The sequence below is a fragment of the Watersipora subatra genome, chromosome 1 (genome assembly GCF_963576615.1).
Source record: "Watersipora subatra chromosome 1, tzWatSuba1.1, whole genome shotgun sequence".
In the NCBI taxonomy this organism is placed as follows: domain Eukaryota; kingdom Metazoa; phylum Bryozoa; class Gymnolaemata; order Cheilostomatida; family Watersiporidae; genus Watersipora; species Watersipora subatra.
Genome location: NC_088708.1, coordinates 28222897 through 28246992, shown reverse-complemented (window position 1 = coordinate 28246992; position 24096 = coordinate 28222897). Strand labels below are relative to the sequence as shown.

The window sequence follows — 24096 nt, the reverse complement described above, 5'->3', positions numbered from 1 at the left end:
CCAATTAAATAAAAAATATTAGAAAACTCGATAAAAAATTTAACAGAAGCGTCTAAAATTATCTCCTCTCAAGAAGGAAACAACTCTACAATGGTTCTCGTGCCAAAATGATTTTTAACAGGAAGTAGATTCCTTCCTCACATAAAATTCCGCGAAATAAACCTAAAGTCATCATCTCGATTTTAGATTTTTGTTAGGTAGAATATATTGTTTGTTAATTATGTAAGTTGCAAATGTTATATTATTATTGTTTTAAATAATTTTGTTAAACCTTAACTTAAATTACTCAACGGTAAGTTTTGTGCAAAAAGCTCGGTGTTATGATACAGCGGCCATTGCATCGCGTCTGGCAACTGTTGCCCTAGGAATAAGCGCCATAGCCACGGTAGCTAGACGACTGTAACTATAAGGTAAATTTTAAAACTACTTGTCTCTAGTAACTGTTGTCACAACTGAACCTAGGGTTACCACTAGTCACATTGTAATCATCATTCTAATGTATGTTCTATGGCAGTCAACGTTGAATCTCACCCTTTCAGTACATGTGGCAAAAAATCACTCAACCACAAGTTGATAACGCCAATATTATTCCTTCAAACGTGACAAATTTATAATTCGGCATCTGTAATGCATTTTTATTAAAGAACCTTTATTTATATGCATAATCAATGACCGACTGTTACCAATTAAAAAAGAAATTGTTATTGATACAGTAAGTACGCATTTTAAAACTATACGTAGTATGCGTTTTACTATGAGCACCAACTGCAAACACAACACACAACTTTCGATGCTACTTGAAAAATGTTGGAGTAAAGCGTTGTTACGGTGATACCGAAAAATTAGAAATACGCGAAGTTATTCAATGGTGATTCCAAATTTTATGTATAATGTACTGTAGTTGGTATTTTTCCTCTTAATAACACTTTTTGCCGGTGCAGTTGATAAGTATTTATTGAGTTTGATCAGCAGCGACGTATAGCTTTGTATCCGTTAAATAAAATTGGTGTAGCAATTTTAATATAATAGAGGTTGTGGGCATATAAAAAGTATCAAATATACCATAACAATAAGATATAAATAGCAAACATAACACAATAAGGCGGTTGTAAGCTTGTGTTATAGATAAGAATCGATGGGATTGGTTGACAGTTAATTAGAAAGCGCAGTTGCTTTGTTCACGTGCGGTTTTTTCTGCAACAGATAAACTGACTATCGAAATTTGCTTCTGCAGATTTTCAATTTCAATATTTTGAGAGTTCTTCAAAGAAATCCCTTTGACAAACTAAATTAGTTGCAATTAGTTTTATTGTCAACAATTTGTTTAGTAGCTTAAGGAATAATTCGGTTTTACCATTCATTTCATCAAGCAGATTTTCTTAAGAAACTGTGTTGCCATATTTCTATTGTTATCAATCTTAAGGTCGATTAACTGCAATCAAGGCCCTTCACGTTTTCATGGGAGACTATTACATCGGATAAAATCTTGTTATAGTTTTGATGACCAGTTGCTTCAATAGTCAGTGTGCAAAATAAAATTGTATACATATGACTGCTTTTTAAGATAAATAGAAAATCATCATAGTAACCAAGTGTTTGATTGTTAAATTTGAGTTAGATAATGCGGCCATTAGATTGCAATATTTCCCCTTTGTCCGCATGCAGCTCTGTTGAAGCATTGAAATGAACGTGTACATTGTGTACATGTTTAAACGCTAATTAATCATATCTATTGTTTTTGTGACAACTTAAAAATGTTTATGTAAAAAGAATTGATTTGTGTGCAGCATATCCAAGGACCTTAATTGCAGTTTTTTGCTAGCCTTGAATGTGGTTAAAAATCAAAATAAGATTGCATCTTACAGAAAAGCTGGTGAAGAGGTTAACAGAAATTGATTTGTAGAATCAGTTATTGTTAATAATGGACAAAGTGAGAATAACAGATTTGTATGAAGTTATTGTATTCACAATAGCATGGTAATATAGACAATATGTTGGGGATGATATGGGAACACACTGGCTAATATTTAATTCTATTTAGTTGAAATGATGACCTAGAAAATTTTATATAATGCCTAATAATAGATAGGCAATTGCTGAATGCTGATATCATGAACATTTAAAAATGGTTATTTCAACTTATGCAGTTATTTGAAATATGGCTGCCAACTCTCCAGCCCCTAAAAAAACGATAGTAGTTTCTGGAGAAACAGGAGCCGGGCAGCAATTTGTGGTGACACAGAGTAAAGGGACTACCATTATACAGCCTACCGGTGGTGGCTCGGCTCAACAATATATTGTCACAGGTGAAAAATATATTATGGTTATCAATCTTTTGTAATGTTTAGGTTTTCATAAGTTACCAAGCTATCCAACATTAAGTCTAGGAAAATTATTTGTAATGTCAAAATGTTGTTGTTAGTTTTATTTGGTATGATCGGATTCTCAAAGACCCTTAGCTTGAAACTCCTCTGTATTTTGTCTCATTTTCGCATGGTAGAGTATTGGTTTTTTTTTGCTTTATTACAAAAATAAGGTAAACACTGTTTATTCTTTATATGGTATAAGAGCTTTTGGTTCCACGTTATCTATTGTATTTATTGAGAATTCAAGGGACTTACAATCAATATACCTATGTGATGTATTGATTAAAAGCACAGAGATATTGATTCACCTTCTAGTTTTTATTAATCAATTATTTTTTACTGCAATGGGTTTTAATATTTTTTGCAACAGAGGATGCTGCATCTCTGCAGCTTTTGGTATATCTTCTACCACTCTGGCAATTTGACGACAGTTCTCATTGGATTTTTTGAGTAATTGTATATTGTGAAGAATGCAAAATCTAATAAGATTACAGTACATCAATCTTAAACTTCAGAGGCCATCTCTGGTTCTTTTGGACAAGTGTCTGTCGCAGCTTACTCAGGCATGACAAGACAGACCAATGCTTCCGTCCTGTGATTGATGGACAGAACAATGGAACGAGCCGTTTGGCGCATGAGACGCTTGTCATTGATCACTCGCACCTCTACGCTGCTCTTCGTGTAGATAGACTGTTCTATTTTAAAGAAAAATATTAAAGATTTTATTTTTCTATTGTCTTAATGCATATCTTTAATCGGGATAACATGAACCATGGATATTATCATCCGCAGTCGGCTGTTACTAACTCGATGCACTTTTTAGCTGTCGCCAACACAAACGCTAACTCTGGCAGCACAAGCGGAGATCACAATAGCACGGGACAAACCGTATACCCAGTACAGTATGTAGAAGGCGTGAACAGGGCCACTCCGAGTCAAGAACAAGTGGTCTATACGAATGGACAGAATAATATGTAAGTAAATATTCGCCTTTCTCTATTTGTGCTGTCGATTTCATGACTAGACAAAGGGTTACTGTTTAAACAAAGTGGATGGTCCATTTCAACTTTGTGTAACTTTGCACAATGTCTATCTACATGTAAAATGATATTTTTTGAGTTGCTTCGAACAGCTAATGCTTTCACGTTATGGTTGCTAATTCAATAATGACCCTAGACATTTTAGTTGGCTTTTTACAAATAAGAAAATCTATTAACCAGGGAATTTTCTAAACTTATTCCCTTTCTATGTATATATAGATTTATTATATAAAAGTTCATATAATACTAAATATTGTAAATTTTTTTATCATTCATATATATTGATATGTTATCATGCTTGCATCTTTTTAGTTTGGAGTGTCGACAATTTAAAGCACATTATTAATACTATCGAGCACCAGCTACTCCTTTCCACAAAGTTAAAAAAATTCATTTATTCGTATACAAGTCAGTATCTCCAGAACTGAAGATCTGTTAGCTTTGACTTGTAGCCTGTAGTCCTGCTATTATTATTAGCTGTTGCGTTGTTGTAGAGCTTATCCAGAAAACAAGATCTACACAGAGTATAACCAGAGTGGTTACTCACCTACTAACACTTACAGCTATTCTGGTCACCAGGTAAATACTCGTGCTATATCTTAGCATATATACAATGGCTTGAAAAATATTCTACTTGTAGTTTTGTTATGAAGCTCTGTCGTATATAGTCAAGTTTTGACTCACGATCACAACTTATAAAATATAAGCAGATATTTTTCTCGAAAAACAAAGTAATTTCGAACATAAGACATTTAAATATTGGCAAAACATTATGGTTGTGTAAGTAAACATGATGGTTGTGTAAGTAAACATTATGGTTGTGTAAGTAAACATTATGGTTGTGTAAGTAAACATTATGGCTGCGTAAGTAAACATTATGGCTGTGTAAGTAAACATTATGGTTGTGCAAGTAAACATTATGGTTGTGTAAGTAAACATTATGGATGTGTAAGTAAACATTATGGTTGTGTAAGTAAACATTATGGATGTGTAAGTAAACATTATGGATGTGTAAGTAAACATTATGGTTGTGTAAGTAAACATTATGGTTGTGTAAGTAAACATTATGGTTGTGTAAGTAAACATTATGGATGTGTAAGTAAACATTATGGTTGTGTAAGTAAACATTATGGTTGTGTAAGTAAACATTATGGTTGTGCAAGTAAACATTATGGTTGTGTAAGTAAACATTATGGATGTGTAAGTAAACATTATGGTTGTGTAAGTAAACATTATGGATGTGTAAGTAAACATTATGGTTGTGTAAGTAAACATTATGGCTGCGTAAGTAAACATTATGGCTGTGTAAGTAAACATTATGGTTGTGCAAGTAAACATTATGGTTGTGTAAGTAAACATTATGGATGTGTAAGTAAACATTATGGTTGTGTAAGTAAACATTATGGATGTGTAAGTAAACATTATGGATGTGTAAGTAAACATTATGGTTGTGTAAGTAAACATTATGGTTGTGTAAGTAAACATTATGGTTGTGTAAGTAAACATTATGGATGTGTAAGTAAACATTATGGTTGTGTAAGTAAACATTATGGTTGTGTAAGTAAACATTATGGTTGTGCAAGTAAACATTATGGTTGTGTAAGTAAACATTATGGATGTGTAAGTAAACATTATGGTTGTGTAAGTAAACATTATGGATGTGTAAGTAAACATTATGGATGTGTAAGTAAACATTATGGTTGTGTAAGTAAACATTATGGTTGTGTAAGTAAACATTATGGTTGTGTAAGTAAACATTATGGTTGTGTAAGTAAACATTATGGCTGTGTAAGTAAACATTATGGTTGTGCAAGTAAACATTATGGTTGTGCAAGTAAACATTATGGTTGTGTAAGTAAACATTATGGATGTGTAAGTAAACATTATGGTTGTGTAAGTAAACATTATGGCTGTGTAAGTAAACATTATGGTTGTGTAAGTAAACATTATGGTTGTGTAAGTAAACATTATGGTTGTGTAAGTAAACATTATGGTTGTGTAAGTAAACATTATGGTTGTGTAAGTAAACATTATGGTTGTGTAAGTAAACATTATGGTTGTGTAAGTAAACATTATAGTTGTGTAAGTAAACATTATGGTTGTTTAAGTAAACATTATGGTTGTGTAAGTAAACATTATAGTTGTGTAAGTAAACATTATGGTTGTGTAAGTAAACATTATGGTTGTGTAAGTAAACATTATGGTTGTGTACGTAAAAGAGTAAGTTATAGTAAAAATCAGTAGCAATTAAAACGTAAAAATACTAACAAATATTTAAATTAAATTTAATCAGTACAAGTTATCGTATCGTATTTCTATTACTGAAGCTACACCTTGCCCAGCCTACCCTTCTTTCACATATCTGTGAGTGATAGTAAAAACCTCTTCACATTTAGTTTCAACGCTATGTGTAATTACTCCAAATAGTTATTGTTATTTATTTAGGCTTTGGAATGAGTTAAATTAAATACTATGTAAAATAAATCTGAAATTTTTTTTATTTAAGACAAAGTCGACATATGAAGTACATGTTGAAACGTAGTTACTTGATATGTCAAGTTTTACTGTAATGTCATTCAGTATATATGTACACGTATATACCTAGTTATCTGTTTTCTCTGCTTGTCTCCAACCTAGCCTGTGTGAGATTGTTTTGGTAGTTATATCGGTTTGTTTAGGAACTTAGGCTATCGCTAAAGTTTTCACATCATTAAGAAAAATGTTTTATACATAAATTGTCGCCAAGTCAGCTGCGCTGTACCTTCATATAACTTGATGCCAATCAGTTGAAACACAGAGATTTCTAGATAGCATCAATTCAAGGAGTAGTACACTTCTCTTAGATCTAATGACCTGTATTCTATTATAAACATTTAGACTATACATTAGGCTGTCAGAATCGCTAAAAGTTTAAGTATATAATAATTAATATTAACAGTTTTGCTTTGGCTGGCAAGTTTAGTCCTAATATAGCTCAAATGGCATAAGGTGACAGCGTATGCTTCTCTGGCATCTTCAGCTTCTCTGGCAGCCTCGCATCCCTCTACTATCTTTTTTATCAGGTGGCACAGATGGGAATTCAAAACTTTCAGGGTCAAATGGTGCATCAGGTAGGCGGGCAGCCTACGTATCTCATACAGGGCAACACAGTCGATGGGGATGTCTACCCTCTCACACAGACCACCCGCGCCGCCCCGGCAACTGTGAGTTTCGATAACCGAACGGTAAACTATTGTTCTATGTTACTTCGATATTTATGGTCTATGTGGTTTGGCTATGCTTAATAGTGAAGCGGCTGCTGCTGAGGAATATGTTAAATATATACATGCATGAACACACAAAGCTTGAGGTCGCTATACGCGTGTTTAAATTAAACCGATTACAAGTACAGTAACTAAAATGATTTACTGCAGCGATGATCATATAGTTTATGTAGATCTCTTGTGATCATTCGCCATTTGCGCAGTAAAAAAGAATGTACAATCAATAAGCATGTTGTGAACTTGCTCGCATCTCAATGAAATTTTTCATAGTTGAAACAACCACTGTAGTGCACTGATGGCAGTCTATGTTCTGTATATCATAGGCTACTAGCAAGAAATAATTGTAAGGCTTATATGCATATATATTGTATTTACCAATTAAACTGCATATATCTTAATATTGTCTTTAGTAATTAAACTTGGTCATGATGGTGCAACAGGTCTGAAATTGCTCTATCTAAGACATTTCATTGTTGATATTTTATTGAAATTAAGTGATGAGAACCAACTCTTATGCTTAACCAATTCACAGAGACTCACATTTATCGAAAGTAGAATTAGCCTGATGCGGAGTAACTGCTCTAAGGCTATGATAATGGTGCTGCTTTAACAACACTATTATCATAGCAAAGAATTGGCCATTTTAATTATTTTATTAATGTTATTATAAAGACTTGAAATTCAGTTCAATTATTAATCTTTTTGTTTAGGGTAGATCTCAGTAAAATAACGTTTTCAACTTTTTCTGAAACAAAACTCAAAAGCTCCGCAGCAAACCAAAATCAATGGATACAGTATTTAGGTTAGTTCTTTGATGTTATTTCCAAGTTTGCAAAAATCTGTAAGTTTACATAAAAAAAAATCTAGTTATTAAAACGCTGAAAAAGGTAAATTGTGGCCGTATTTCAAATGACATAGTTTCCGCTGTCAATGCTACTCGCTTTGTTATTATTTTCTCAAAACATTCTTAGCATTTTCATGTAGGAATTTAAGTATTTCTAAGTCAATGCATTCGTATCTTGAGCTATCATTCTATTTAATCTGTATGTCTATTTATAACTGGACATACTGTAATGTGCCTCTTGTGTTGTTCACTGTCTTACACATTCTTGTTGAACAGAGTTGGCCACCCAGAAACTATTCAATTTTTTCACTCATGTTTAGCAATGTTCAATCTGAAACTCTGCTCCGTGGATTTTTTGTAAGAATTTCCAGCAAAAGTTTTCATTGATTCCTTGAGACCTCACACAGTCAATATTTGATCAAAATGTTCCAATGTACTGAAACTTTTCCCAAGCTTTATAGTATGATAATGTATATTTCATTCTTATTTAAAATTCGTTCTCGGTTTGTTTCTCCTCAGGTTTATATATTTATGGGATGCCAAGCTACAAAGTCATATACTTTTTAATCACGCATTGATTTGTTCCAAATTTGTTGTTTTGAAAGCAATAATTCTTAGAAACGGGCTAGCAACGGGTTGCCTTCCCTGCACTCTTGTTGTTGTTCTCTGGCGCAGGTGCAGTGGCTGCTAACTAACTTTGAGAATTGTGATGGGACGAGTCTTCCTCGCTGTACCTTGTATAACTTTTACCTGCATCATTGTAACGCTGAGAAAATAGAGCCATCAAATCCCGCCTCCTTTGGCAAGCTCGTTAGAACTATATTCAGAGACCTAAAGACCCGGAGGCTCGGCCAGAGGTAATTGGTTTATATATCGGTCATTACAAAGGTGCTACACCCCCGCATTTCTTCTTTCATTCTAGGTTCAATGGTTGTTGGACAACTACGACGCTGCCGAGGGGGTCAGTCTACCTCGTTCCACTCTCTACTGTCATTACATGCATCATTGTGGAGAAGCTAAACTCGATCCTATGAACCCGGCCAGTTTCGGCAAGCTTATTAGATCCGTGTTTGTAGGCTTGCGAACTCGTCGGTTAGGCACCAGGTAACGTTGGCTGCCTAACAGATGCGCTGCTCTCAAACACTTGCTCTTCATTTCTCGTTTTTGTGGTGCGACATGGCAGGGCTCAATGCTGCTCTTTTCACCAATGGTCTTAGAGTTTACGGTTGGCTGCTCGCTTTCGGTCGATTAGTGATTCTTTTATCCGTTCAAGCAGCTTATTTTGTATATGGGTGTGTTGTAGGGGCAACTCCAAATACCACTACTATGGAATTCGTATCAAAGCTGACAGTCCACTCAACCAGCTAGTACCTGATGACACACCTGTCGCTATGAGGCAAGCTACGCATCCTCATCGACGCATTTCAAAGCCAAACGCTGCCGAGGGTACGGAAGGAGGCACTAAGTCAGACAACGGTGCTGTATCCGATTCCTCGCAACACAAGCTTTACCTCGGCTCCCCAGATGAACCCATTCCTCAGAATGATTTGGCGATAGATGCCAAGAGCCTGCCTGCGGGCATCACTATGCATGATGTAAACAACTTTGAGATGATGTACAAGGAACACTGCGAGGTGTGGTTACAACTATAGTTTGGGATTTTTTACATTTCTGTTGGTGCTGCTCTTCTCACTTCCATGTAGTCTAAACAGAGAAACTCTGAGTTTAGTAAAATTGTCAAGATAGTGTTTTTATTTCAGTGTTTCTACACTGTTTACCAGCGTCAGAGTAGTATTTTAGAGTTGCTACAAACTACAGGGTCGGGCAGTGGAGTTGTTTGTGCATTCTGTACTGACACTATGTAGAACATTTTCACTCGCTCGTAGCTTCATGTAGAGCTCATCGCTTGCTATGGCATTGTATAGAACCAGCCATTCGCTATAGCAATTGGTATAATCTGTCACCTAGTATAGCACCATTCAAGCCTGCCGCCTAAGGTAGTGATGTATAGAGCTTATCAATTAATGTAACATCACAAAGTCTTCCACTTCGTGTAGCACCTAGTAGAACCTGTCACCCAGGACACCATTTTGTAACGCCTTTTACTTGTCTCTCCGCAGGCAGTTCTCGAGCTAGTCATGAACCTTCACCTTAACCTCATAGAGAATCTTTGGCAGACATTCTGGAGAAAGACTGGTGTCAGGTTGGTTGACCTGTTGATAGGTTTCACTTGATAATAATTTTAGAATGCTGGTTCATTTGAATCGTAACCTTACTTATGATGAGATATCCAGACATAGGCCTTTTGATCTGCGGATGGCCGAATACTCTAGTTTTGAACATGTTGATATGTTGTCAGTCTCAAGCCATACTCGGTTAGTGTTAAGGTTATATTTGTGTTAGAATAAGTCTTTTAGAATCGCGTTGCAAGCTAGTGAACTTGATATGCCTTCTAAGATGGTTTCAAAATTGACAGAGCTACAATATAAAACATAAAAGTATTTAAATTCTCCGAGTTGTCTGGCAGTCTTGTCTGACCTATTACACCAGATCTCTACAACGCGTGTACTCTGAGTGGCACATTTGGATGGTTAGTAATAGTACCTGAGTTGTCTGGCAGTCTTGTCTGACCTATTACACCAGATCTCTACACGCGTGTACTCTGAGTGGCACATTTGGATGGTTAGTAATAGTATCCGAGTTGTCTGGCAGTCTTGTCTGACCTATTACACCAGATCTCTACACGCGTGTACTCTGAGTGGCACATTTGGATGGTTGGTAATAGTATCCGAGTTGTCTGGCAGTCTTGTCTGACCTATTACACCAGATCTCTACACGCGTGTACTCTGAGTGGCACATTTGGATGGTTGGTAATAGTATCCGAGTTGTCTGGCAGTCTTGTCTGACCTATTACACCAGATCTCTACACGCGTGTACTCTGAGTGGCACATTTGGATGGTTAGTAATAGTATCTGAGTTGTCTGGCAGTCTTGTCTGACCTATTACACCAGATCTCTACACGCGTGTACTCTGAGTGGCACATTTGGATGGTTAGTAATAGTACCTGAGTTGTCTGGCAGTCTTGTCTGACCTATTACACCAGATCTCTACACGCGTGTACTCTGAGTGGCACATTTGGATGGTTAGTAATAGTACCTGAGTTGTCTGGCAGTCTTGTCTGACCTATTACACCAGATCTCTACACGCGTGTACTCTGGTAATAGTAAATCTATCAAGAATTAATTAAGTTTACGTTATTCGAAAAGTGAACTTATTCTTACAAAATTTTGTCTTCAATTATGTTGATACAAGTTCAGTCAAACCTGGAGTTTGTTGCGTAAATCAGCTGTTTAAAGGTTTTGCTGTAAAAGGTTGTTGATCAGAAAAAAAAACCAAAGTAATACCTTCATAAAACTCTGGTTTTAGTTGACACTCGGCGTATCACTCGGTCGGTAAAACACTTCAGTTGCTCTCAGAGACCTTGTGCACAAATTTTATAAATAAATATTAGTAGGTAGTGAAGATGACTCTACTCACAAAAGTATTTGTATTATGCCATTTTCACAAGAGGCAAGTCAACACTGAATATTTGAGATTATTCGCCACTCTGTTAGTAATATCCAACAAATGGTGACTCCATACAATCGTGCATCAAGTTACAGGTTCAAGTATTTCCTAAAGATAAGGATCAACAATATCAATATTGCTGAGATATTAATTATATCTCAATCTCATACAAAATTGCGAATCGAAACTTAGTAACTTGAGAATACTTCACTCGGTTTCAACTGGGGTCAGTTGAACAAATATACAGAATTGATAACTTCCCATTTTATAAACTTTATGGATAGGAATTTGCGGCAATATGGCTGCTCTTTCCATGATGAACTAATGCTACTGGAAAAATATTTGTATTCAACATGCTCCTTCCTAATCTGCTTACTGCGTTTATATTTTGTGTTGAGATAATTATAGCTTGAAGATGACAAAAATATTACTCATAGATATATATATCTATGAGTAATATTTTATTACTCATAGATATATATATCTATGAGTAATATTTTATTACTCATAGGTATATATTATTATTTTAGTATTACTCATAGTATTATTTTATATTACTCATAGATATATATATCTATGAGTAATATACATATATATTTTTCACGATATAAGGTATATTGTGATTTCACAATATAATATCTAGTATATATTATATAAAATATGTATAATATATGTTATATATAATATATCATTGTTTTCCCAATCATATATATATATATATATATATATGATTGGGAGAACAATGATTAGCTAAATAATGGTTGCTGGAGCTGTGACTGAGTATTGCGGAAGCAGTGAACTATTGAGCAATGATGAGGTAAGATTTGCTCATCAGTTTTTTTAATACTCATTTTTAATAGTGAATTTAGAATATTTACTAAATATTTTTTGGTTGCGCTGTCACAGAGATGTTAATTTTAGACAAATGGTGGTAGTATCAAATACTTCCATGCTACTAGGCCTCTAGAAATCAAGTCGATATGTTCTTGAGGAATGCAATAAAGACCATTAACTAGTTCTTTTTAGGGTATAATTATGTTCAGCATTTTTTGTCGTGGAATTTGTACTAAGCTGGTGCCCCAATTATCTACCAAAGAAATCATCGTGCTTTTCATAACCAAGACATTAGTTCCCATGCAAAAGAAGATGTGATGTGCTGTTGTAGTGTTGACTCAGGGATAGAGGCCAAGTTGCCCAAGGAGAAGCTAATCAAACTAGCTGCACTCTCTGAGGTACAGGAGTTTGTCAAGGAGGCGGACTATAGCTTCTACCAAGCCTTGGTGGAAGTATTGGTGCCTGATGTACTACGACCCATTCCTAGTAAGTGACCTCGGGCTAGCTTTCTCAGCTGTGGCATTTGCTTTTTTCACCGGCTTGTAATAGGTTGATGGATAGTAGCGACGGTTGCTGTCTGGTGCATGGCAGCGATGGACACTGTCTGCACAAATCAGGAGCAGAGGTTTTGGTGAATATTAAAATGTCTCATGAAAAGATATCTTTGTGTGAAATTTATCTTCTTCTAGTATCAACTCTGCCATCCGCTGTTGGATTGTTAGATGGCGAGACCGCTGTCAATGCATCAGTCAGTCAAGCGGCTATCTTAATATTAGTCTGTTGCATTGCTTAAACAAATCACCCTGCTCTCAGCATATCAGGTTGTTATCAGTATGTCACCCTGTCGTATAGCTGTTGAAATATTAAAATCTGTCACATTTGAATTTGTATCGTAACCTGTCAAATAGCTAACATAATATTAATCTCTAATACACTTGTTACAACATGCAAGACTGGTTACTTAATATTTATCACCCATGGCAGCATATTATGTGCCCAAATCTTGGAATGCCACTATGACTGCCATAGTGCAATTATTTAGAAAGCCTTTTTGTTTGTCATTTAAAATTAATTTTGAAGCTGCTACATAGATAAGAGCTCTATAATTTATTTTATAAATTCATGAGAAATATCGCTTTTTAGGCTCGGCTAGATTTGTTTAACTCATTTGCAATATCCAATGAAATAATTAGCAAGGCACTATCTGTAGCAACTACATGTATATATATATATATACATCAGTAAGTGAGAAACGAAGCGGACAGACTCGTTATTATCGATTATAAGTTGTCGGTATAACATGTCTACTTGTAGCATGTCTATTTATGTTCAACAGTAGCCATTCTAGAGATACACTAGTGAAAGTTACCATTTTTGCATTCAATGCAGTTTATATTTACCAGCGAAGCCAATTATTTATTTACTGATCATTATTTTAACATATTCATAATACAGACACTCCTATAATGTAAATTCCAGATAACGTAAAAACTTTATGTGAAGTTTTTTCTTCGTACTACATAAAAAACTCCATATGCGTAAAGTGTCAAGTCAGGCAGGTTCTCAAATTTGATTTGAATGGTAACATATCTCACCGCACTCGCAAAAGAAAAAACAACATGCATACAGCGTTATATTTATTATATACATAACTTCCGTGACATTCTAGTTCGTCGACAAACCAGAGAGTAGGGTAGCTGCGCAATTGTTCATAAACATTTTTAAAGGTGATCGATGGGTGCAGGTAGATGCGTCGGTCTACCAATCTGAATGTCGCGAGTTGGAGTTTCGTCGAAAGCTCTCTTTTATCCTAACCTTGACCCCTGGATAACGATAGACAATGAATAGGTAGTACCGCTTTTATAGTAAAACATTTTTTGTTTTGCTTTATTGTAGACGTATAAAATATTTGCTATTATTTTTACTTTGCAGAATAGACTTTGCTGTTTAGAGGAAATGAGCAAGTCGTTGTAAATGAACGTTGAAGATGCGCGCTCCCAATTAACTTATTGTATATGTACCGCCATTATGGTCTATTGTTGATCAGAATAAGTTGATCAGGCTAAGTTGATCGGAATAAAGAAGAAAAGTTGTTGATGCAAACCGATAATACTACAGTTACGATACAGCCCACAAATTAAAAAGTCAAGTCTAGTTTCTCCTTTTTGTATGCCAAAGGGGTGAGTTTGGAAATATCTTGGAACGGATTAGGCAATTTATATGTATTTTATTGTATATATAATGTAGAATCTCTATAACAAAAACATTCCTGGAACGGATTATTTACGTTGTAGGAGCGCCTGCTGTAATATTAATACTGATCAGTTTCAAGGATATCCAATAGTGCTGCTTTTTATAGGGATGAAATTTAGGAGAGCATTTGTGCAATGCCTGCTAACTCCGTATTTTCAACAATCTTTGTCCATATAATAAATGGTGCATTACATTGTTTACCAATGGTTTCTGCTGTAGTTACTGTTGCATGTTATCCCACATAATTTCTTTGGTTAATTATGAAAGTAGCTTATGCATTATGAACGATACGCACATATCGGCAGTGTGCGATATGCACGTAGTTATATTTAGTGTGTCTGTGGTCACAGGTGTATGTAATTCTATGCACTGGGTTTGTGGTCTCAGATTTATGCGGCTATATGGAGCATGCCTGTAGTCTTAACAGCTAATTGTCCCTGTAGGCTCTCTTACTCAGACAGTCAGAAACTTTGCCAAGGGACTTGAGAGTTCTTTGAGGTCGGCAGTTGGCGGAGTGTCCGAAGCTATGATCAATGTCAAGGTGAGAGTACTTACCTTTATTGATTGGCAATTTTACCGATTCTGCATGTATTTGATTCAGCATATGTTTGATTCGTTGATTTATTTGCTACAAATTTTGGATTTGTCTTTCTTGCTATAACATTCTCAACTGAGCCCGTTAGGGCCGATGTACATGTCAGTTTGTTCGTACAGACAGCTCAAACAAAATAATCATAGAAGCATCATATACTATTAACTAGATTCTACACCTATGGGAGGTGTTCATATAACTCTTAGTCTAAGATCTTTTGATTTTGTAAATAGCCTGAGCTCCTTACACATTAGACAGTTTCCTTTTAAAGTTAACGCAACTTTGGCTTTCGTCGTTGTTATGGTGTTTCACTCATCTTGTGATATATGGAGGTGTTTGTCAGCTCAACAAGCTGCTAAAGCGAATTACCTTTTGCAGATCGCTGCTGTTAGCGCATTCTCCCAAACACTCAGGCGGTACACTTCGCTAAACCACCTGGCGCAGGCGGCTCGTGCTGTTCTTCAAAACTCCTCACAGATCACTCAAATGCTGTCCGACCTCAACAGAGTTGATTTCGCCAATGTCCAGGTTTGTTTTTATAGTTGAATGGTCATCACTGATTGGCATGCTGTCAATGTGTCACTTCGATTGCCCTAATCATGGCATATGAACTCTCTATGTCTGTCAGGTAGACTGGTGCATCGTCATTGGCGATATGTCAGAATTTAAACTAGATCCTAGCCTCATTCAGTCTGCTAAATGCGTTGCTCATTATCGGTACATTTTAAATATTAGCCTGATTGAGACATTTCTTTAGCTGTTTGCTCTCCAGTATTCTCATGAATCGAGTTTAATAAGAGTCTGTTTTAAAACACGGATGAGGATAATGAACTCTCTTGAAGCATCTATTTTTTGGCATGTCGTCACCTCTTTGTATTATTATTAGGCATGCTCTGTGTGAGAAAGTCAGTTGTTGGCCAATAGAATAAGGCATGAAAAGGCAATTACAAAACTGCTCGTTTCCAAGGCTGCATCTCAATCTCGCCTTGATGTATCTGGCAAGGCTAATGTTATCCAGCCAGTCCAGTTGTCATGACAACCACACGATTTATGTTATCAATGTAAACGGGTATAATTGTCAAATTCTTATATACATAGCAACAAGCTCTTGTACGCGCCGAGAGTAGAGCGTGTGCGCACGAGGGCAGATCAGCTGTCCTGTGCGTAAGTCTCTGACAGCATTAATAGGAGATAAGGAAGGATAAGTGTCTAGTCATCTCGTCACCTCTTAACACCTCACACTTGCTGCTGCTTCTTGATATCATGCCCTGAAAATATTCACTTTACGCAGTCTGTTTATGTCGGGAGTTTCTTTATTCATGCGTAACCCATAAATAGTATGGAAAAAGATGATGTCATATATTATTAAATTTAACACATTCTATGTTATTTATTTGAAATGTGTTCTTATCTTAAAATTGGAAATATTAGTGTGGTTTGCTCTACACTTTTCAAATTATGGTTTATTGAACTGTTTTGGCCCGGTGTGAATTGATAATCCCTTATGCAGGATATTTTAGTAGTCAGACCATGTAATCCTTCATGTTTGTATAATTGTTTGACCCTGAGTGGCCAACAAACAGGTCTAAGGTGAGGTGGATATGGCTGTATAGCTGTAAGCTATTACCATCTGAATATGTTGAAGAGTTGTTGCTAGGGAATAGAGCATATGTAAATGTGTCATTTCTCGACTATCTATTTGTGTTGTTTATGGATGACTCATGTGTAATGTTTGAGTGCCTAATATGTCCTCCGTATTGCATAAACAAGCTTGAGTACAGCTCAAGGTTATAAAAAAAAGCTTTGCGTACACATAAAATGCGTACGCATTTCATGTGTACGCAAAGCTCAAATATATGTGTTTCGCTACCGCATACAGAAATCTTTCAGGGTTATTAAAAGTTTAATTTGCGCTGCACAGGCAGTATGTTGTGGGATTCTCAATGTGTACTATCATATCTAGTCTGTTGAGCGATTTTGTATTGTTTACAGGAGCAGGCCTCGTGGGTGTGCCAGTGTGAGGATAGTCTAGTCACTCAGTTGGAAAAAGATTTCAAAAGGTTCCTGCAGGATCAGCACAGCTTGGAGGAGTGGAGCACTTGGCTCCAGTCTGTTGTCGACGAGGTTCTCAAACCCTATCAGCAAACGGACAACTTCACCAAGGCAGCCAGGCAGTTCCTTCTCAAGTGGTCTTTTTACAGGTTGGTCACCTCGCAATAGGAATGCTTTATTTGATTTGTGGGCTCTTTTACACACTCATCAATATAGGGTGATTGTTAGGTGTGGCTTCAAAATGATAAGTTTTTTATGTGTGGAATTCTAGTTTTTTCCTTATGGGCTAGTGTGGAGCTAGCAAGACGTCCGGTATAGGTATATAGTGATACCATGAGATACAAGCCGCTTAACTCTTTCGCTACCGCATTAAATTTTGACTGAATGATTATTCTGCCCAAATTAATTCGAACTTATTTTCGAACAATCGATATACCGCTATTATTTAAGCAATATCTCGATAATTGAAACATACATCGTTTTACTGTAAAATACATCTTATTCAGAACAAAATTCTCTACAACTCTACAAAATAAGTATAAAATTGTTTAGTAAATCCCGCTCGCGCAAACTTTCTAACGCTTTCTTTGCCTTGTTTGAACGCAGTATGTTTCTTATTGCCGCAACGATAACGATCTGGTTTTCCTGTTTTAACAAATAATTAGAAATGGAATGCCGAGCCAAAAGATTTTCTATTGGTTGCACGTGATTGGCAACAAGGTTGTTTTTCCAAGAGACAATATTTGATTGGTCTAGCTAATGTGTGGGCTTCGTAATGAAAAAAAAGTGAAACTCTATTGATACATAGGGCCGTAAGCCGATACATCGGCTTACGGTCAGTAATTATATTACCGCGAAAGCCGATGTATCGGCCTATGGTAGCGAAAGAGTTATTAATAGAATATTTTATTGCAAGCCATAATTCGAGCTAAAGCTTTAAATAGGAAATAATATTTTGATATATGAGTTTTTTGGAATCCAAGTTCTAGTTTAAAAAAGATTAAACTCATATCTCAAGCTTCCGCTTCAGTGGTATGAGAAGTCACATTCCCAGCGTTTCTTGTAGCCCCAAACTTATCTTCATTTTATCAAAAACAAACTAAAAAATATCCCAACTTCCATGACGTAATGGTAGTTTTAAAATGTATAACAAATCTATTACAATACAGGTGCTATACAGGTAAAATACAGGTGGAAGAATGTCAGTAAAGAATAAGTAAGGGATACAAACTTTTCTAAAGAATGCTGAGCAGTGCTGACTCAAATGTGTAAAGTGAGATAGATGGTGTAGAGCATACACAGTGAAATAATTTCCTTTTGACGTGGAAAAACTTGTAACCCAAAAACCAAGTTGCTAGGAGTGATGTGGTTAATGACTATATTATAGCAGAATGTGTTGCAAATAACGTACGCAAGAATTTTTTCAAATCGCTGCACTCATTTAGGCTCCAGAATAAAAACTGATGATGGATCGGAACTCCTATTTGTTGATCATTGTTGATGATTTAATTAAAGTACTTTCCACTTTGATAGTAGGGCTGTGTAAAATCACATACTCATTTCTATGTATGTACATAAAGTTGTTTGAGCGGATTATTATGTTCCAATGGCGCAATCAATAACAGCGTGTGATAACTCCTAGAAAATTAGCAGGCAAATGCTTTGACACGCTCATGCTATTTTTGACTACATCGCAGTTGATGATATGTAAGTACATGTAATTAAATCGTTTTAAAAAACCGGTCGATATATCTTTTGCTTGCATAAAACTCGAAGGGAGTCAGTTTCAAACAAAGGTGAATCACATGTCTTCATCATCATTCCCAAGGTAATGTCATTCGATGACTTTATTGGCAAAGAAAACTTCATTGTTAGCAATAACCTTTTCGAAATCCCATAATGAGCATTCCATTTGAAAGAGCGTATTCTATACTGTTGGCAATGTCTATAATATCTCAAAATTTATGGAAGGATTTGGGTCAAAAATGATCTCCCATTGTATTTCATTTCTAACAACCATAAGTGTAACTCATTTGTTGCAAGATGGCGTTGAGAACTTATAAATGCTGATTTAGGCATTTATATTAGGTTCGTAGATCCAGTTTCTTCAAAATAAAAATCACAACTAATTCAGGTAGTGGAATGTAAAATATATGATATACACTGTATGATCGAAATCTCGTTACCATGATCGTAACCCCTACAGTTTAAAACAGTCTAAAACCACTAGTAACAAATGTACTACTTCCATATATATTAGTTCATATCAGCGAATCACTCATGCTCATCATCTCAGCTATCATCACTCTGTTGAATTATATTTAGTATGTATATTCAAAGATAAGTATCTCGATATACATGTGACTTTTTTGGAGAGACATGCACGAGTTCGATACAGTGAACTCTTCCCATACAACATTGATTCGTTCCAGTGTTGGCATTGCAAGGTGAAAATGTTTTATAGAAACTCATAGTAATTGTCTAATGCAAATACTCTTAGTAAAAACATCAAAATTTTATGTATGTACTGTTGCAGTACATATATATTAAATAATAGTAACAAAATAGCATGTTACCTTAGTAACTATATTTACTTACAGTAACTTTAGTGTGTTTAGTGGTTATGATTTGCAATAAAATGTGACACTACAGTGTACTATGCGCAGTACATACCATTGAGAGTTCTTACCTTTAAGACTGACGTATAACATAAATGTTGAATTTAACTTGAATGAATCTAGCTTACTAAACACATGATGCTAAGTTTTAGTATGTATTTTACTCATCGACTTATTAACTATATTAACTATAAGTATAGTTAATAGGTTTATGATTTTACTAAACTTCAACTTTGTCATCAACTAAAATTTTATCGCCATTCTGTTTCCGGTTTCGTTTTCACTATAACTTATAACAAATAACGTTGAACTGATAGAGAGCGAGCATCATTTCTCTTTCAGGCATTGTGGGAGGGATTTCGACCAATAGTATGTCGGCATTTTTGTTATTCCGACATATTCAGCACACACTTGCCAAATTTGAATTTTGAGAGAAGTTTTTGTTGATGTTGTATGGTGAAACAAATGTCATATGGCGACGCGAAAAAAAACACCGTGTTCCATATTGGAAGGCGAACAAAACCTATAATAGGGTAATCGTAACCCAGGGGTGCACTGTGCTACCAAATTATAACTCTATGTTCGCAATTATGTAAAATAGCTATGTATGATGATCAAAATTCTAACCAACCTAGATATATGTTAACATGAGTGACAGCACAAACTTGACTTGAGTTTGAAATCTGGTATAAATAACTTGACTAAATTGATTTGATAAATTTGGTATTATCTTTGTGGTCTTAAGGTTATGTTGTGACATGTCATGCAGTCAGCTCTCATACCATTGAGGCAAAGTTATCTTTCTGCGTGAATGTATTGCGTGCTCTTGTATCACCACAGTAAAAATTATGTATAGTATGATGTTGGGATGTTTCTACATGAGGAAACAACTCCTCCAGAATTAAAGTATCGGTGGACTTCTCCACATAAGATGAATGGTGACTGAAATATAGCTACTATACATCACATAAAGTAGCATTAGTTTTATTTATTTAAATATATAGGATAATACATTCTGCATTATTCCTATTTTATTTTCATTGTTTAACTATTGTATTTAGAAGATTAGCGCTTGGGTCTTGCAGTATAAATAATGTGTTTTAACTTTATTATTACACACAGACATTATTTTAACTGTTTTATTACACTCTCATATGTATTATTTCAACTTGATTATTAGATGTATTACCAATATTAGAGGTATTACTGTAACAAGTGTTACACACATTTCAACGGTATTATTACGTATACAAATATTGTATATATATTATTTTAACTGTATTATTTTACACATATATATTATTTAGCAGTCTTACTAATTATTTAATTGTAGTATTACACACATGGATATTATTCAACAGCACACTTGGTTTATGTAAACATAATGTTTAGTTAGACGGCGTCCTTTAGTCTTATGATTAATTGCCGTCAACTTATATTCATCAATCATTTGCAGCTCAATGATAATACGAGACCTGACACTGCGCAGCGCTGCCTCCTTTGGTTCTTTCCACCTGATTCGTCTCCTCTATGATGAGTACATCTTCTATTTAGTGGAACAGAAGGTGGCTGGAGCCACAGGACAGACAACTATTGCGGTCATGGGCGAGGTAGGTGTGATAATCATTACGCTCCGGTTTTCATCATATAAAGTATTCCAAAAAATCTCCCAAATTCGCAAGAGCTATCCCTTAGCACACTCTCACGAGATTCTCTTCAGACCTGCGGTTGTGTCGTTAAGTGCTTTTTAGATTTGCGGTTGTGTCTGATTTGCAGCTGGTGATGTAACGTTTGGTAAAAATACTTTCAGATGTTTGACCATAGTTTGATGAGGGTCATTGCAAAACAAGGAAAAAATATCTCAATAATTTAATTGCATGTCTTTGGATTTAATATTTCTTCTTCGTCGCTTCTTAAACTGACTGAGGATGCGTTACAAGGCCTTTTATTTATGCGCGTTGTATTCAACCTCATGGAAGCGTGGATAAAAATATAGACAAAGGCGTAAGACTAAAGTTATTTGAAGCTGAGGCTATGTTAACAGCATTGAATTTGAAAGGTTTGAGGCCTTTGTGAATGTTTTTCACGTGCTGACAATCTTATAAATGCAATTATGCTAACTTGCGCTGGTGTAAACAGGAAAGCTGTAAGTTGTTTACGTTTCAAGAGCATAGGCAGTTATCTTAGCATAGCATTAGCATAGCAAAGTTATCTTTATTCTGAGTGCGAGTTTTAAAATAATTACAATCAGCAATAATTTGTAAATACTAAATGCATGCATATACCTATGATGAAATGACACAGGCTGATGCTTCTTCTCATAGCTGTTAGTATCATTTGTTGTGTATTTTTGCTTTGAAGCATCTGTATCTGTAATATTGATATTATGGTTTCCCCTAATAAAATATACTTCCAAATAGAGGCTGTTCATTTGGTATGTTCATAATCTTGCTCGGATAAACTGTGCAGTATCAATAAATACATTCTTCTTTGACATTTATAGATTATTTGTTTGGTGAGCAAAAGGTATTTCACTAGACTTCTGATTTAAGATGGCAATGAAATGAACTTAGCTTAGAAATTGCAAAAACAGATTTTAGATATTTGTTCGTTGGACTGCAAGTTATTTAATATTTGCTCCTGAGTATTCTCAGGAAGGAAGCTTCTGAAGATAAGAATCTGGGTTTATTCTCGACGTCTCTTTATTTAGTTGATGGAGATGGCTGACCAGACGCTCAACACAGACCATATGTATGGGGTGAAGAGCACAATGTCAAAGATACGCTCTGCGCCGATGACCGTCGTAACGAGTGAAGGAGATACCCCTGGCTCCAAAAATGTAATAGTCGTACCTTCAGCTGCAGCTGCGGGTGGAGACGCAACACCCGCTAAACGACAGAAGACTGCAGTGATGAGCAAGTAGGCCCAAGCTATGTTCTATCAGAGAGCTGCAATAATCAAATGATAATTTTTTTCATGGACTGACTTCTTGTATTATCAATTATACCATTTCCTCACCTTATTTTGTATTTTGCGACCGCTCTGTAGCGTTGTACCTATCTCACATTTATATTACGCGAGGTGGCGTTGATTGCTTATCGTAGGTTTCCATGACTTATTCATTCTGTATAGATTTTTTAGCGTTATGTACATATTGTAATTATGAATGATAATATAAAGATGTCTGCTGCAATTATTTTTGGTGATGGTGCCCCTCGCAGTTAATCGATGCTGTGATATTTATACAGCTTAATTATTTAATACTTATACTCAGTGTATAATTATTAAAGGCAGCCCTCGTTCATTTTTGTAATTGTTTGTCATGCAATGCCAAGGGTCTGTGTTATTAAAATAATGTTCTGGTCTAAGATTATCTTAATGGTAAATTGGCATGTTGCAATATTTTCTGTCCAATGGGTCTGTACTCCATTTTCTACTGCATTCATTGATTATGAAAAATGGCTTTTCTTATGTTTACGATAGTATCGCATCGTTCGCTCTCACATTTTGCTCCAGCTATTCATTCAATTTTGTAAAACGGAGCCCCTGGTGCTGGCAATATTAGCAGTCACAGTTGTCTCTATTTAGAGGTTATGCATTATACACTGCGCTTGTCATGCAAATATGATAAATAATAAAACAATTTAGCTTTTCAATTCCCCTTCAATTATGCTTTCCTTGCAATTTTGAGTTAATCTGTTTGGTAATGACAACTTATGTATTGTCTGTTTGGATAACCTTAACACAATAGATGAGAATTACTGATGTCTGTCTCGCCTGCATCCGAAATTAACCACTTAAAGGTTGACTTGCAACCAAATTCACATTACAGATACTTGGTATCAAAAGATTCACCATGTCTTTCTCTGCTGTGTTGTAGGTGCAAAATATGTGGAAATGTGATAACAAGCTCTTAAAAGCTCAAAAATGAACAGTTAATCGCAGCCATCACAAAACTGCTGTAGATTAGAATCTCTTTCCAAAACAGCTCAAATAGGATGTAGTTGAACATAATGGCTTCTGTTTAGATGGTTACTGTAGCTTTATTCCAAAATTGTCATAACACAACGTTTTTGATATAGATACATAATGAATGAAGCTTATGGAGATCACTAGTGTATTCCCAAGCTTCGCACAAACAAGATAGATCTCAACAAACTGATAAAATATTTGAGCAAAACATCACTTGAAAACTATAGCTCCAGGCTGACACTATCTGATGAATTTGCATTGAAATACATAATTAAAATATGGGAATAGAATTTGTCAAAAACAATTGCTCTACTCGTAGAATATGTACCTCTCATCATCATAACAAAACTTAAAGCAGCACTTTTTACAGTTCTGATGATTATATGCATGTACAGTACTTGTTTTTAGCTCCAAACTAGTATGCAAAGCAACATGTTTAATTATTAAACTTGGAATAAAATTAACACATTTTGCTACCTACAACTATGAGCAAAAATATTCATCATTTTGCCATATTTACGCTAATTTTACAAAACCGATATATAATTAAGCATATATTTAAACACCGTCTTGTTACTTTTATACCTTTTGTAATACACCACATTTTGCTATCCTATTATGGCTGTAAACAGGCATCAGTTTACTCTGAATATAAATAAACCACGCTTTTGGGTTATACAAAAACAAAAGACGTA

General features: G+C 35.4%; 1 protein-coding gene across 1 annotated transcript; it reads left to right on the top strand.

The window, feature by feature from the left end:
• The first annotated feature begins 361 nt into the window (after positions 1-361).
• Positions 362-23076, top strand: LOC137401073 (transcription factor RFX3-like). Its single transcript, XM_068087426.1, has 14 exons — positions 362-410; positions 2148-2306; positions 3190-3340; positions 3901-3985; positions 6469-6630; positions 8189-8370; positions 8817-9147; positions 9634-9716; positions 12246-12400; positions 14611-14708; positions 15138-15287; positions 16752-16960; positions 20886-21039; positions 22140-23076. Exons 2-14 carry the CDS (start codon positions 2159-2161, stop codon positions 22350-22352), a joined length of 2121 nt encoding a protein of 706 aa, XP_067943527.1. The 5' UTR covers positions 362-410; positions 2148-2158; the 3' UTR covers positions 22353-23076.
• The last annotated feature ends 1020 nt before the right edge of the window (positions 23077-24096 follow it).

Excerpts from the sequence above, each read along its gene's own strand:
- LOC137401073 (XM_068087426.1), top strand. The coding sequence starts at position 2,159 with ATGGCTGCCAACTCTCCAGCCCCTAAAAAAACGATAGTAGTTTCTGGA. Across the intron at positions 9,717-12,245 it reads TGGAGAAAGACTGGTGTCAG|TGTTGACTCAGGGATAGAGG; the intron begins GTTGGTTGACCT and ends GTGCTGTTGTAG. Across the intron at positions 21,040-22,139 it reads CTATTGCGGTCATGGGCGAG|TTGATGGAGATGGCTGACCA; the intron begins GTAGGTGTGATA and ends CTCTTTATTTAG.